Here is a 14,135-nt window from a genome sequence, read left to right as displayed (position 1 = left end):
CCAGAATTTCCCATTCCCAAACCTTGGCCAGATGGAGAAGGAGGCTGCTGTGAGGAAGAGGAAGATGCCCCAGGACACCCAGGCAGGTGAGGAGGAAGTCAGTGCCCCTTTCCCCCTCTCTCCTGCTCCATCTCCCAGCCCAGCATGGCCCCCGGCTGCAGGACAACCCCGCTGCCGACGCCGTCCTGCCGGGGACGCACTGGGGGGATCTCCTTCCCCTTCCCTCTGGCACGGAGGCAAATCCCATCCTCTCCTTGTCCTTCCTCCCCCAGACAAGGAGCTGAGGATGGAGACCAGGGAGGACAAATCCTCACGGCAGAACCTCATGGAAGAGGCTGATTTGAGTGGCTCCACTGCACAGAAATCCAACGGGGAGGAAAAGCCTCAGAGTTCCCACAGGAGGAGGGGCTCCAAACCCATCCCAGGGTGCTCTGAGGAGGAAAGACCCACCCTGTGCTGGGAAGGCGGCCGGAGATCCAGCCAGGTCTCTGAGCTGGTGGTCCATGAGCAGCTTCAGGATGGGGAGAAGCGCTACAAATGCTTGGAGTGTGGGAAGAGCTTCAGGTGGAGCAACAAACTGATCCGCCACCAGATGATCCACACTGGGGAATGGGCCTACGAGTGTGGGCAATGTGGGAAGGGCTTCAGCTGCAGCTCCCGACTCATCATCCACCAGCGCATCCACACTGGGGAGAGGCCCTACGAGTGTCCCGAGTGTGGGAAGAAGTTTCAGACCAGCTCCCATCTCCTCAGGCACCAGCAGATTCACACGGATGAGAGGCCCTTCCGCTGCCCTGACTGTGCGGAGGGCTTCAAGCGAAACTTCACCCTCATCAGGCACCAGTGCATCCACACTGGGGAGAGGCCCTACGAGTGTCCTCAGTGTAGGAAGAGCTTCAGCCACAGCTCCAGCCTCATCATCCACCAGAGGACCCACACTGGGGAACAGCCCTATGAGTGTGAGAAATGTGGGATAACCTTCAACCGGAGGTCCCAACTGACCATCCACCAGATGATCCACACTGGGGAGAGGCCCTACGAGTGTCCCGAGTGTGGGAAGAGGTTTCAGACCAGCTCCACTCTCCTCAGGCACCAGCGGATTCACACGGATGAGAGGCCCTTCCGCTGCCCCGAGTGCAGGAAGGGCTTCAAGCGAAACTCCACCCTCATCACCCACCGGCGCATCCACACTGGGGAGAGGCCCTACGAGTGTGGGGAATGTGGGAAGAGCTTCACCCAGAGATCTCACTTGACCCAACACCAATGGAGGCACCAGTAAGGGAAGCCCTGCGAATGTCCCAAGTGCAGGAAGAGCTTTGTGTGCTGCCCCAGCTCCATCCCCCATCAGAGGACCCATGTTGGGCAGAGCTCTGATGACCCACGTTCCCAGTGATCTGTGTTGGGAACACACTGGGCTGGAGGTCATTTTATTTTGGTTTCAATTATCTTTTGATTTATCTTCATCTATTTAAAACAGAGAAATCGTGGTAAAAATCAACAAATTCATCAAAGGCATCTAAAACCGCACATTTTACTAGTGCTTCAAGGGAATCTGGGAGATACTTGGGAGTATTTGGGGTTATTTGGTGGAGTTGTCTCCATTTCTTGGCATTCAAAGAGACAAGAGGGTTCGATCTGTCACCTCAAAACCACTCAATGTCACTGAAACCTATTCAGTCCCTCTCCAAAATTATTTAATTCCACAGCCCCTCAGGATGTGATGCCTTAAGTTTTAGCTTTCATATTTTTCATATTCTGCACTCTCTTGGTTTGCAGTTTTGAACTTCCTGTTAAGTGTCACTGAGCTCTCTTCACAGAGTAGGTAGACAAAACAATTCCTTTTCTAGCTTGATACCAAGGGCAGTCGTTACAAGTTTCAGGCCCAAAAGCATAAACAAGGGTGGACTGAAGAGAGAAAACAAGAAGGATGGGACTTCATAACCTGAAGCTGTAATTGGACAATGAACCGAAATATGCAGATGGACCTAAACTTCTAAAAATGTGAGACCTCATGATGAGTTGGTTTTGGGTTTTTTTTGACCATTTTTTGCTCCATCTTGGGTGTAGCCCTGTCCAGGCTCTTGTACTGCTCAAGGTGTATCCTTTAAGGCCTTTTAATAAACTTTATTCTTAACTCTGTCCAGCCTCTGTTCTAGGTCAGCCTTCTCAAGGCATCAGGTGGAATGGGGTTGGAAGGGGATTCAGTGAAGTGGGATGCAAATCAGGAGGGTTGAGATGGGCATTGGGTGGGGCAGGATAGGTGTGGTAGAGTTTGGGAGGTGTGAAATGGGGGAAATCAGGCTTGGGAAGGGGGTCTTGATGTCCAGCAGGGATGGGATGGGTTGAGGTTGGGATTGGGGAGGTGGGGTGGGGTCTGCAATGAGACAGCCAAAGTTTGGGGATGGTGAATGGAGGGCATGTCCATTACTGAGTGAGGTTTTTGATATTCCACATTCCTGAAGAGATTTTGGGGTATCTGTTTCTGAGGTATTTTTGGGGCACTCCCCAACTCTTGGGGGGTTCCTGAGAGCAGCTCCATGGAGCCCCATTGCCAGGGGTGTTTGCCATGGGCACGAGCTCAGAGCTGTAGCCAGAGTGCGTTGCCTCAGCGCTGGAGAGCAGAGAAATGATGAATGGCCCCAGACATCTCCAGGGTGTGTTTGGGGGCAGAGCAAGTTCTGCCTAGGTGGGACGGTCACTGCCCCAGCCCAGCCACTGCAGCCTCTGCTCCAGCCCCAAAGTGGCTGCCAAGGCCCTGGCACCCCGAAAACCCCAGCTGGGAGAGGGAGCAGAGCAGGTGAGGCTGTGACACGGGTGTGACACTGACATGTGCCACGGCCCTGGAGCTCACAGCAGCTGAAATGGTGCTGGATCCAAGGCTGACTGTGCATCTCTGTCCCTCTCTCTCTTCTCCTGACTTCCAGTTTTCAAAATCTGGATAACTTGAAGTTGGATGGGTTGGACGAGTTGGCTCAGTCAGTGCTTAGTGAAGTGATTTCCTCTAATTGCATGCAGATTTATGATTTCCTGAGTAGCTCATTCTCTAAAGTTTGCAGCTGAAAGTTTATTCCCATCTTCCTGAGAAGTTTGTTGTTTTCTCCCATGCACTGCCCGGGGGGATCGAGGTACCTCAGGTCCCTTTCCAGCAGGGCCCGAGCGAGCTTGGGGCACAGCACAGGGAACTGCAATGCTGAGCCAGCCCTGGCTGGGTTGGAGGAAGCAGAAAGGCCAAGCCCTGAGCCCAGGCCTGGCACAGCAGGGCCTGTCCCTCACGGGTGGCTCGGGGCTCTTTGTGGGGCAGTGGGATGTGAGGGGCAGCAAGGACAAATGCCATAAACCTGCAAGCCCTGCCAGCCTCCTCAGGGAGGGCCCAGGGAGGAGCAAAGACCTTCCTGGGGCTGTGCCCTGGGCCAGGAGGGATTGTGCCAGTGGAGTTGACCCTAAATTTCTTCTCCCAGGCAGCTTTAGGACATGGAATGTGGAGAAGCCAGAGCCAACTCTCAGCTTTCCGCAGTCCTCCAGTAGAATCCTGTGTGGGGAGCAGTCTGGGAGCAGGGTTTGTGTGTCAGGGGAGGGGAATTCAGAGCCCTTTTCTCCCCCATGGCCTGAGGATCTGCATTTTCAATGGCCCTGCAGCTGCCAAAGGGGCCTTTTTCACCCAGCTGAGAACAGTTCTGCTGATGGCCTGTCCTAAACCTGTTTTTCCTGCAAGTGTGCCTATGAAGCCTCATTTTTTAGAGCCCCAGGTGTTGTGTGCATGCAGGTGTCTCAACTGAAGGGTGGGACAACTCTGCCAGGTAGGAGTTCTCTTTTTCGTGGTGTTTTTTTTTTTTTTTTTTTATAATTATCCCCCCTGTGAGCTGTGGGCAGAGCTCTGTAACTGTGTGTGACACTTGTGTGTGGCACTGTGGGGGTGGCCAAGGGGACCTTCCCCGAGCTGTCTGCAGAGGAATCCACAGCAGCCCAGGCCGGGGGTGCTCAGTGGCCGCTCAGTTCCGCTGACTGGACGCGGCTCTGGACGCTTCCCTTGGAGCGTCTCCAGGGAGGGAACGCTGGGGCTGTCCCGGCTGTGGTGTCACTGCCAGGGGAACGCTGGGGCTGCTGTCCCGGCTGTGGTGTCACTGCCAGGGGAACGCTGGGGCTGCTGTCCCGGCTGTGGTGTCACTGCCAGGGGAACGCTGGGGCTGCTGTCCCGGCTGTGGTGTCACTGCCAGGGGAACGCTGGGGCTGCTGTCCCGGCTGTGGTGTCACTGCCAGGGGAACGCTGGGGCTGCCCCGCTCCTGCCCCACCCCATCAGCTCTGCCAGTGCCTCCAGGGGACACAAAGGCTGAGCCAAAGGCTGAGAGTTGCACAAGGGGCTGAGCTGGGATCTGGGACCCATTGGGATCATGGAGTCCAGCCCCCGGCCCTGCACAGACACCCCAACAATCGCAGCCTGTGCATCCCTGGCAGCGCTGGCTAAAGGCTCCTGGAGCTGCGGCAGCCTCGGGGCCGTGCCCATTCCCTGGGGAGCCTGGGCAGTGCCCCAGCCCCCTGTGGGGGAAGAAGCTTTTGCTGATCTCCAGCCCAGCCCTGCCCTGGCCCAGCTCCAGCCGTTCCCTCGGCTCCTGTCCCTGCTCACCTGGGCAGAGATCAGAGCTTGCCCAGAGAAGCTGTGGCTGCCCCTGGATCCCTGGAAGTGTCCAAGGCCAGGTTGGAAGGGGCTTGGAGCAGCCTGGGATAGTGGAAGGTGTCCCTGCCCATAGCAGGGGGTGGAACAAGATGAACTTTAAGGTCTCTTCTAAGCCAAGGCATTCTGTGATTCTGTGATTTTGGGAGAGATGCTGAAGCTCTGGCTCAGCTTTATCTCAGCAAATGTCTGGACCCAGCAGCAGCCATGGCTGGGATCATCTCCTCCTCCCTCTCGCTGTGGCTGTAACTCACCCAAGGGCAGTGTCATAAATCAAATTGAAATTTGGACAACTAGGGCTATTGAGTTAACAGCAGTTTAATAACAAGAAAAAAAATTATACCATTTAGTGAATTGAATACAAGAATACAATTTAAAAAAAGAATACAATTTAGTGGATTGAAGAGCAATTTGATATAGAAGGAATACAATTTAGTAAAAGAGTACAATTTAGTGAATATATTCATATATATATACATATGTATATATATGTATGAATATATATATGAATATAGCTTGCAGGTAATTATGATTAAAGCATAAGCAAAACTGACCGGGGTATGGAGAGGGCTTCTCAACCCCCTTACATATGAAATAAAGCAATTCAAACTAAACTTATATACTGTATACTTATAAATATTCATTCATGTTTACAGTAAATCTCATCTTATTTCTGATTCTTTAATTTTACATCACTATTCTTCATGGTGCATGCTTCACTTGTTGCTAAGGGGTCTTCAGTCTTCTTTCGGTGGTATTTAGGACGAAGGCTTACACTCATCCTCATTGTCCTCTGGATAACCTTACAGGCTGTGTGTGCGTCCTAAGCCTTGTGTTATGTAAGTAAGCATTGTGCTCCACTAATTATTCTTATATTTTATAATTTTCAGGCCCTATGCCTAAAGTCGTTCCAACTTTATCCATCTCAAGGTCGATTTTGTCTTAGGACATTTCTTATCTCAAAACTACATCCTCTATCTTAATTTTAACATGTAACATCTGTAGAGGGGTACATCTGCCTTGTAACACCAATTCCCTTGATTGCTTCTAATAATAACAACTTTCCAAATAGTTACAATTTAGTTCATTTCCATTTACTACAGGAGAGTGTGAAAACAGGAGCATTGTTTGGTGTGGCCTCCTCTTTGCTTTTCACACCTTTCAGTGCTTTGACCCAGCCAAGAGCTTTCTCCAAGAGTGCAATGAAGCAGCTGCTCCTGCTCCCAGCTCTGGCTCTTCCCAGTCTCTGCCCCTGCCTGGTTTTGTCCCTCTTGCTGTGCCCTCTGTTCCCCCAGGGGGCTGCCCCAGACTGAGGGATCAGATCCAGGCACTGCTGCTGCTCCCTCGGGACCAGCCCCAGTTTGGTTGTTGCTGTCAGTGCCAGCAGAAGCGGTGGCTGGAGCAGCGGGTGCTGACAGTGGCCCAAGCCCCGGGACTGGAGGGGTCCCTGGGCTGGGGCTGGGAGGGAGCTGCCCCTTGTTCTCCCTCTGCCTCACGCAGAGCTGGGCCGGGCACAAGTGGGGCAGCAGAGCCAACAGGGAGCCTGCGAGTCTCTTCCAGCCGTGCCTGCTCAGAGTTTGGCCTTGGAGCTTCAGGTGGGCAAAGGCAGCTGCTCTGCTCCCTCTGCGTGTGCCCGTGTTCAGCAGTGCTGCTCCATCAGTCTGTGCCCAGCAACGGGGAAAAGCCTCAGCCCTGCAGGGCCAGGAGCTGCCGGGCTCTGCCTGAGCAGCTCAGCCAGCGGGAAGGGAGCTGCTCCACACGGGAACCAGGAGCAAAGGACATGCCTTTTCTAGGACATGTTTTCTGTAAAAAAAAACCAAACAAAAAACAAACCAGAAAAAAACCCCCAAAAAAAAACCCACGAAAAAATATGAAAGATAAAAATTACTCCCAAATGTGTAGTGAAAAATCTTCTATAACTCTGGAGTAAGAAAGAGGTAACTGATCTTTTGAAAAAGAGAACTCAGCTTTGATTTTAGTTACTTAGTTTGTACACGTGCTAGTGGAAAGGATCCATTAGCTGCCTTCCTTTACAGATTTGATGGATTGTCCTGGGTTGATTATGATGTTAAATTGTATCCCCATTCATCCACCTAACCCAGACACAGGTTTTGTATTCTTAAAATTCCATCTCAGAGTAAAAGTGTGTGGAAAAGAAGCACCGAGTCTGTTATCAGAGACTGTACTTGCTCCCCCCCGCATCGGGAGTTTTGACTACAGCACAGACAGACAACAAGACACAGATCGCCTTGGCTTTCCAACTAGCCGGAGCAGAGAGGTCTTCCTGGACTGTTTTCTTTCCCTTTTTTGAAACGAATCGAACCTGCTCTGGACTGGGGACTCGGGGGAGCACCGGGAGCTTGCACCCGTGGACTACCGGGAGCCCAGCCTGGGCAGCGGCATTTTCCAGTGCCAGAGGGACTGATAACAGAGCGAACACCCACAGGAAAGAGACCCTCTGAAGTTTGTCATCTCTTCTGAAGGGCGAGAGGTTTTGTAATTTGATATTGTTCATTTTTGTGCTGGGTAGTGCTGTGCCTGTGAAATAAACAGGTTTTTTCCACTTCTCTCAGAGAAATCTCTTCCCAAACCGGTTGGGGGGTGGGAAGAAAAAGGGCCACGTGGGTTTGCTTCCCGGGGGGGAGCCCCACTGGAGGTTTTCTCCCAAATTTTGCCCTAAACCAGGACAAATACATTCATTGGCGCCCAGCGCGTGGCACGAGAGAGTGGAAAAACCCTGTACTGATTGTACTGAAGTGGCAATTACTTTGTATTGGGATAAGATAAAGCAGTCCCTAGCCATCCAGCCATGCTGCTTGAATTAATAATGTCTTTTGGGGTGCAGGCCTTCATGTGTTTCTGGTCGCTAGGCTTTTTTGAGGTTTTAATACCTTTATGGTCCCTTGGTTTATTTTCTTATCCACAACTAGCCCCGGTATTGTCCCTAACACATAGCTTTTACAGTAGAGGGGCACGGATTAGAATAGCTATTGGGCTGGGCCTAGTGATTATGATTTCCAAGAAGTTTATTCAGGTGCTGCAGTCTGTTCCAAATATAAAGGATTCATGGGTATGGTTATGCACCCAGTTTGTTAGAGGAGGAGCAGGGAATGAGGCTTTTCAACCTTTCCTCTCCTTCTTCTCCTCTGAATCGGTTACATCACTATTGGCGAGTGTTCAGTTTCCCCTGAATGTTAAAGAGACCATCTTTCTGGCATTTAATCTGGTAAGTTTCCTCTATACAGTCTTCAGCCTCTCTAGAATGAGGGCTGAGATTTCTAGAGGGACTGATGAAACCCCTGAACCAAGCATGGAAAGTCCTGAGTGGGGTGGAGAATGGGAGAATATGGGCCAAATCCTGAAGGAATTTTCTGACCCTGTAGTTTGGGACTTTCCACATGAACAAATTCTGAATCCAGCTGAGGTGGGGAAATATCTGAAAGAGAAGTGTCAGGATAATTCCAAAGAAAAAAAGATCATTGCAGTAAGCTGGGCCCTGGCATATGCGTACCGTACATTGCTAGATACTGTAGGGCAGCAAACAGGAGGAAGGGGACAGGGAGGTAAATCAACAGCTACCCCAATTACTCAGGCTGCAGCCAACCTCCCAGTTACAAAGCTGGTAGCTAAACCAGACAGCAAGCCTCAACCAATGGCTGTTGCTACTAGCACAAGAAGTGGAAAGTGCACAGATAAAACCGATCGACCAGTGGATGATGATGATGATGCAGGAGAAGGACCTTCAACGCCTCCTGACACAAAACCAAGAGTCAAAGCAACTGGAACAAGATCAGAAGCTAATATTGAGTCTTTTTCTCTGAAAGATCTTCGTGGCCTGAGGAAGGACTACACTTGACGAGCTGATGAATCTATAATTAGTTGGTTAGTCCGTCTGTGGGACGCCGCAGGTGAAGCTACAGTTCTGGATGGCACTGAAGCGAGGCATCTGGGATCCCTGTCACATGATCCGGTTATCGACCAGGGGATGATGAGGGGGGCTAACCCTCGCAGTCTCTGGGCACGGGTCCTTGAAAGTGTAGCCCAAAGATATCTGTGTGTAGATGATCTCTACATGCAGCAAACGCAGTGGAAAACCATCAAACAAGGGATCCAACGCCTGAGAGAAATGGCAGTGGCAGAGAGTGTTTTTTCAGATGACATACCAACTAAGAATCCAGACTTGGTACCATGTACATCCGTGATGTGGCGAAAATTGGTACGACTTGGGCCACAAGAATATGCATCTGCTTTAGCAATGATGAAACGGGATGAAAGGGAGGAGACCGTGCTGGATATGGTGAAGAAGCTTCGAGCATACGCAGATGCCGTGCACGGCCCCACACATGCAAGAATTGCAGCTGTGGAAACACGTCTGCAGAAATTAGAGGATAAGATAGAGGAGAATCACAAGAAACTTAGAGATGAGATTAAAGAGGACCTTCTCCAAATCTCAGCAGTACAGATCAGAGGTCCTGGCACTCAACGCAGACGTTCCCCCGATCGGGAGAGAAGGTATACCCCATGAGCTGAGCTGTGGTTCTTCCTGCGTGATTGCGGAGAGAACATGAGGAGATGGGATGGGAAATCTACTGCAGCTCTGGCACAACAGGTGCGTGAATTGAAGGAGGAGAAGAGTCACAAAGGAAGTTCCACCAAAAGGGAAGCAGCTCCAGTTGCCCGTAGCCAGACTGCCAGGTATGATGATGATGACATGTCCGATCCCCTTGAAGGAACGTCCAAGACATATACCAAAGGAAAGAAGGATAACCAGGCTTAGAGGGGCCCTGCCTCTAGCCAGGTAGAGGCTAGGGAAAATCGTGTTTTTTGGACTGTGTGGATTCGTTGGCCTGGCACATCAGAACCACAAAGATATGAGGCCTTGGTTGACACTGGTGCACAGTGCACCCTAATCCCATCAAGACATGTAGGGGCAGAATCTGTTTCTATTGCTGGCGTGACAGGGGGATCACAGGATTTTACCTTGGTGGAAGCAGACGTGAGCCTGACGGGAAATGAGTGGAAGAAACACCCCATTGTGACAGGCCCAGAGGCCCCATGCATTTTGGGCATAGACTACCTCCGAAGTGGGTATTTCAAAGACCCAAAAGGATTCAGGTGGGCATTTGGGATAGCAGCTGTGGAGACAGAGGGTGTCCAGCAACTGAACACCTTGCCTGGACTGTCCGAGAATCCATCTACAGTAGGACTTCTGAAGGTGAAAATTTTGGTCTCACAGATGAAGAACAAGAGGAAGTGACAAGGGCTGAAGAAGCTCCACCATATAACCAGCTGCCCGCAGAAGAAACACGCTACGCTCTTTTCACTGATGGTTCCTGTCGCATTGTAGGGATGAACCGGAAGTGGAAAGCAGCCGTATGGAGCCCCACACGACAGGTCGCAGAGGCCACTGAAGGAGAAGGTGGATCAAGTCAACTTGCGGAACTCAAAGCTGTTCAGCTGGCCCTGGACATTGCTGAAAGAGAGAGGTGGCCAAAGCTCTACCTCTACACGGATTCATGGATGGTGGCCAATGCTCTGTGGGGATGGTTGGAGAGGTGGAAAGAGGCTAATTGGCAGTGTAGAGGAAAACCAATTTGGGCTGCTAAAGAGTGGAAAGATATTGCTACCAGGGTAGGGAGACTACCAGTGAAAGTCCGCCATGTAGATGCCCATGTCCCCAAGAGTAGAGCTAATGAGGAACACCAAAATAATAAGCAGGTAGATCAGGCTGCAAAGATACAAGTGTCAAAAATAGATTTGGATTGGGAACATAAGGGAGAGTTGTTCCTAGCCCGATGGGCTCATGATGCCTCAGGTCATCAGGGTAGAGATGCCACCTATAAGTGGGCACGAGACTGAGGGGTGGATTTAACCATGGACAGCATTTCTCAGGTTATCCATGACTGTGAGACATGTGCTGTGATCAAACAGGCCAAGCGGTTGAAGCCCCTCTGGTACAGTGGGCGGTGGTCCAGATACAAGTATGGGGAAGCCTGGCAGATCGACTACATCACACTGCCTCAAACCCGCCAAGGCAAACACTACGTGCTCACAATGGTAGAAGCCACCACTGGATGGTTGGAAACCTACCCTGTGCCTCATGCCACTGCCTGGAACACCATCCTGGGACTTGAAAAGCAGGTCCTTTGGAGGCATGGCACCCCTGAAAGGATTGAGTCAGACAATGGGACTCATTTCAAGAACAGTCTTATAAACAGCTGGGCTAGAGAACATGGCATTGAGTGGGTGTACCATATCCCCTACCATGCACCAGCAGCCGGGAAAGTGGAGAGGTACAATGGACTGTTAAAAACTACCTTAAAGGCACTGGGTGGAGGATCTTTTAAAAACTGGGAGCAACATCTAGCAAAGGCCACCTGGTTAGTCAACACCAGAGGTTCTACCAACTGAGCAGGTCCTGCCCAGTCTGAGTCTTTACATGTAGTAGACTGAGACAAAGTCCCAGTGGTACATGTCAGAGGTCTGCTAGGGAAGACAGTTTGGGTCAATTCTACCTCGAGCACAGACAAACCCATTCGTGGGGTTGTCTTTGCTCAAGGACCAGGTTGTACATGGTGGATAATGCAGAGAGATGGAACAACACGATGTGTACCTCAGGGAGACCTGATCATTGGGTAAAAGGTTACTGCCATTGTCTGTACATTAAACCACGCAGACATGAAATAGAAGGAAATGTGTAAGTGTTGAAGGTATGAGCAAGTGAAAGATGGTGTTTTGAGTGAGTAAAATGAGAGAGTGGGGAATCCTGCAGCTCTCCAGCATGGGGGTCTGGATTCAGTAGCTTAGTGTGGGGTGTGACAGGGGCATGATGGATATATTGCTTGCATTTTTTGGGTGGAACGGAGGGGAAGTTTCTATGTATGTAAATGTGTGCAGAGTTGGAATGTTAGTTTTGGCAGTAAGTCGACGATATGGGGATAAGGGGTGGAATGTCCTGGGTTGATTTTGATGTTAAATTGAATCCCCATTCGTCCACCTAACCCAGACACAGGTTTTGTATTCTTAAAATTCCATCTCAGAGTAAAAGTGTGTGGAAAAGAAGCACCGAGTCTGTTATCAGAGACTGTACTTGCTCCCCCCGGCATCGGGAGTTTTGACTACAGCACAGACAGACAACAAGACACAGATCGCCTTGGCTTTCCAACTAGCCGGAGCAGAGAGGTCTTCCTGGACTGTTTTCTTTCCCTTTTTTGAAACGAATCGAACCTGCTCTGGACTGGGGACTCGGGGGAGCACCGGGAGCTTGCACCCGTGGACTACCGGGAGCCCAGCCTGGGCAGCGGCATTTTCCAGCGCCAGAGGGACTGATAACAGAGCGAACACCCACAGGAAAGAGACCCTCTGAAGTTTGTCATCTCTTCTGAAGGGCGAGAGGTTTTGTAATTTGATATTGTTCATTTTTGTGCTGGGTAGTGCTGTGCCTGTGAAATAAACAGGTTTTTTCCACTTCTCTCAGAGAAATCTCTTCCCGAACCGGTTGGGGGGTGGGAAGAAAAAGGGCCACGTGGGTTTGCTTCCCGGGGGGGAGCCCCACTGGAGGTTTTCTCCCAAATTTTGCCCTAAACCAGGACATGGATGTATTCCAATATTAAGATATTTTACACTGCAGTTAAAGGAATAGGAAATTGAAATACATGTTCTTCATGACTGTGTCTTGAGTGTAAAAATTTTGCAGTTTGAAACTTGGACCTAAAGTGTTGCAAATGGAAGTGATAAATCCCAATGGCCTGAGTGAATGCAGCTTTTCCTATGGGATGTGCAGCACTCCAAGGACTTCCTCAGTGGGGCTGTGGCTGCTTGGAGCTTTGTCCTGTGCCACTCCGGGATGTCAGGAAATGGGACTTCACCTGCCACCAGCCCAGGTCACGCTCTGCCACCCCAGCTCCTTGGACCTTGTGTCCCCAAAGAAGACACAAGGTGTTTCTGCTGCTCCACCTTTGCACAGATCCACAGAGAGCTGGGATTATCCCAAGTCTCGTGTCTCCATTGTGCCATATTCCTAAAGAACCAGCAGCCCATCCCGACGAATATGGTGAGTTATGTGGATGGTTGTCAGCTCCCTTTCCTGCCTAGAAATCCTGAAACTGCTTCTAAATGCTGTTCCCTTCAGCTCTTGGACACCTACTGACACAGAGCTGGGAAAAAAATGCCCTGGCCATGGCTTACAAGGTGAGTTATGCCAAAGTGAGAGCTCTGTGGGAAATCTCTATCCATCCCTATCCTTTTAATATATCTCTACGTGGGGGTGTGCATGGATGTGTCTTGTATGGAAAGGAAGGAGTGTGCAAACAACGTGACTGACACTTTCACTCTCTGTGTTCATTCCATACTCACGGGTACCAAGATATTATGGAAACCTTTGCAAGGACAGACCTTCTGTCCATGGATACAGAGACATCCAAGAGCCCCTGGCACAGACAGACCCTTCTGTCCATGGATACAGAGACATCCAAGAGCCCCTGGCACAGACAGACCCTTCTGTCCATGGATACAGAGACATCCAAGAGCCCCTGGCACAGACAGACATTGCTGCTCTTCAGCCACTGACAGGATGAGTCCCTGAGCCTGGGGCTTGGCCTTCCTTGTGGAGAGGGGCATCAAGGAAGGCTGCAGTGTGATGGAGACTGTGATGGGCTGGGAACTCACTGGGGGAAAGGAGGGAGCAGTTGTGAAGTAAAAGGCAGGTGTGGGGACACAACTGTTCAGAGAAGGGCTGAGCTACAGCTTGAGTAAGATGAAAAATGTCATTTGGGGTCATCCCAGATGGATTTCATTTCAGAAGTTATGGAACAAGTTTAATTTTTGGGAGGTGTCATGTTTTCCCTTGGAGGTGGACACTGTGCAGACTTGAGCTGCATTGCCAAAATGCTCAAGTCTCTGCTGCAGGTCACACCGTTTCTTCTTTGGCTGATCCCGGCCCGGTGCTGAGCCCAGCAGAGCCCTGGCAGAGCCCAGAGCAGCCTCAGCATCCGCAGAGCCCGGCTGCAAGGAGAGAAACCAGAAACTGCCCGTCAGCTGAAGGCTCCTGTCCCCTTGTCCCAGCCAGCCGCGGTGCCCAGGCCATGCTGGCCGTGCTCAGAGCTGGGCCCAAAGCTGCCCATCACTGCTGCCTTTGGGAGCAGAGCAGGAGGGCAGGACATGTGCCCAGCCTGCAGCCAGCCACGGCAGATCCAGCCCCTCAGCAGCTGCCCAGAGCGGGATGCTCCTGTGCCCGCTGCCATCTCCCAAAAGCTCTTGTCCCACCCATGCCAAGGAGATGAGGACCCACCTCACACCATCCGCTGCCAGAAGAAAAGCTGGTCCCAAACGATGTCCTCAGTCTTCTCCAAGGGCACGGCCCATCCACGCCACAGCTGGTCCCAAGCACTTCCTGATCCAGACTGGACCCCACCTAGAACGCTTCCTTTAGAAAAACAAACAACAAATTAATGAAAATAGGTTACA

At 51.0% G+C, this 14,135-nt stretch overlaps 2 protein-coding genes across 2 annotated transcripts in view; both read left to right on the top strand.

Annotated features, from left to right (window-relative positions):
* Positions 1–31: 31 nt before the first annotated feature.
* Positions 32–14,135, top strand: part of LOC102109809 (uncharacterized) — a 174,282-nt gene continuing 160,178 nt past the window's right edge. Inside the window, 2 exon segments of the mRNA XM_088063823.1 lie at positions 32–86; positions 273–1,275. Coding sequence (XP_087919949.1) covers positions 32–86; positions 273–1,275 — 1,058 coding nt within the window.
* Positions 7,480–9,195, top strand: LOC148182881 (uncharacterized). Its single transcript, XM_088064233.1, is given in 1 exon segment — positions 7,480–9,195. A coding segment is annotated over 1 exon segment (1,716 nt).

Source organism: Pseudopodoces humilis, chromosome 18 (assembly GCF_049639895.1).
Source record: "Pseudopodoces humilis isolate 2021_Gansu_Grassland_sample_001 chromosome 18, ASM4963989v1, whole genome shotgun sequence".
NCBI lineage: Eukaryota > Metazoa > Chordata > Aves > Passeriformes > Paridae > Pseudopodoces > Pseudopodoces humilis.
This window is presented reverse-complemented; position numbering and strand designations above follow the sequence as displayed.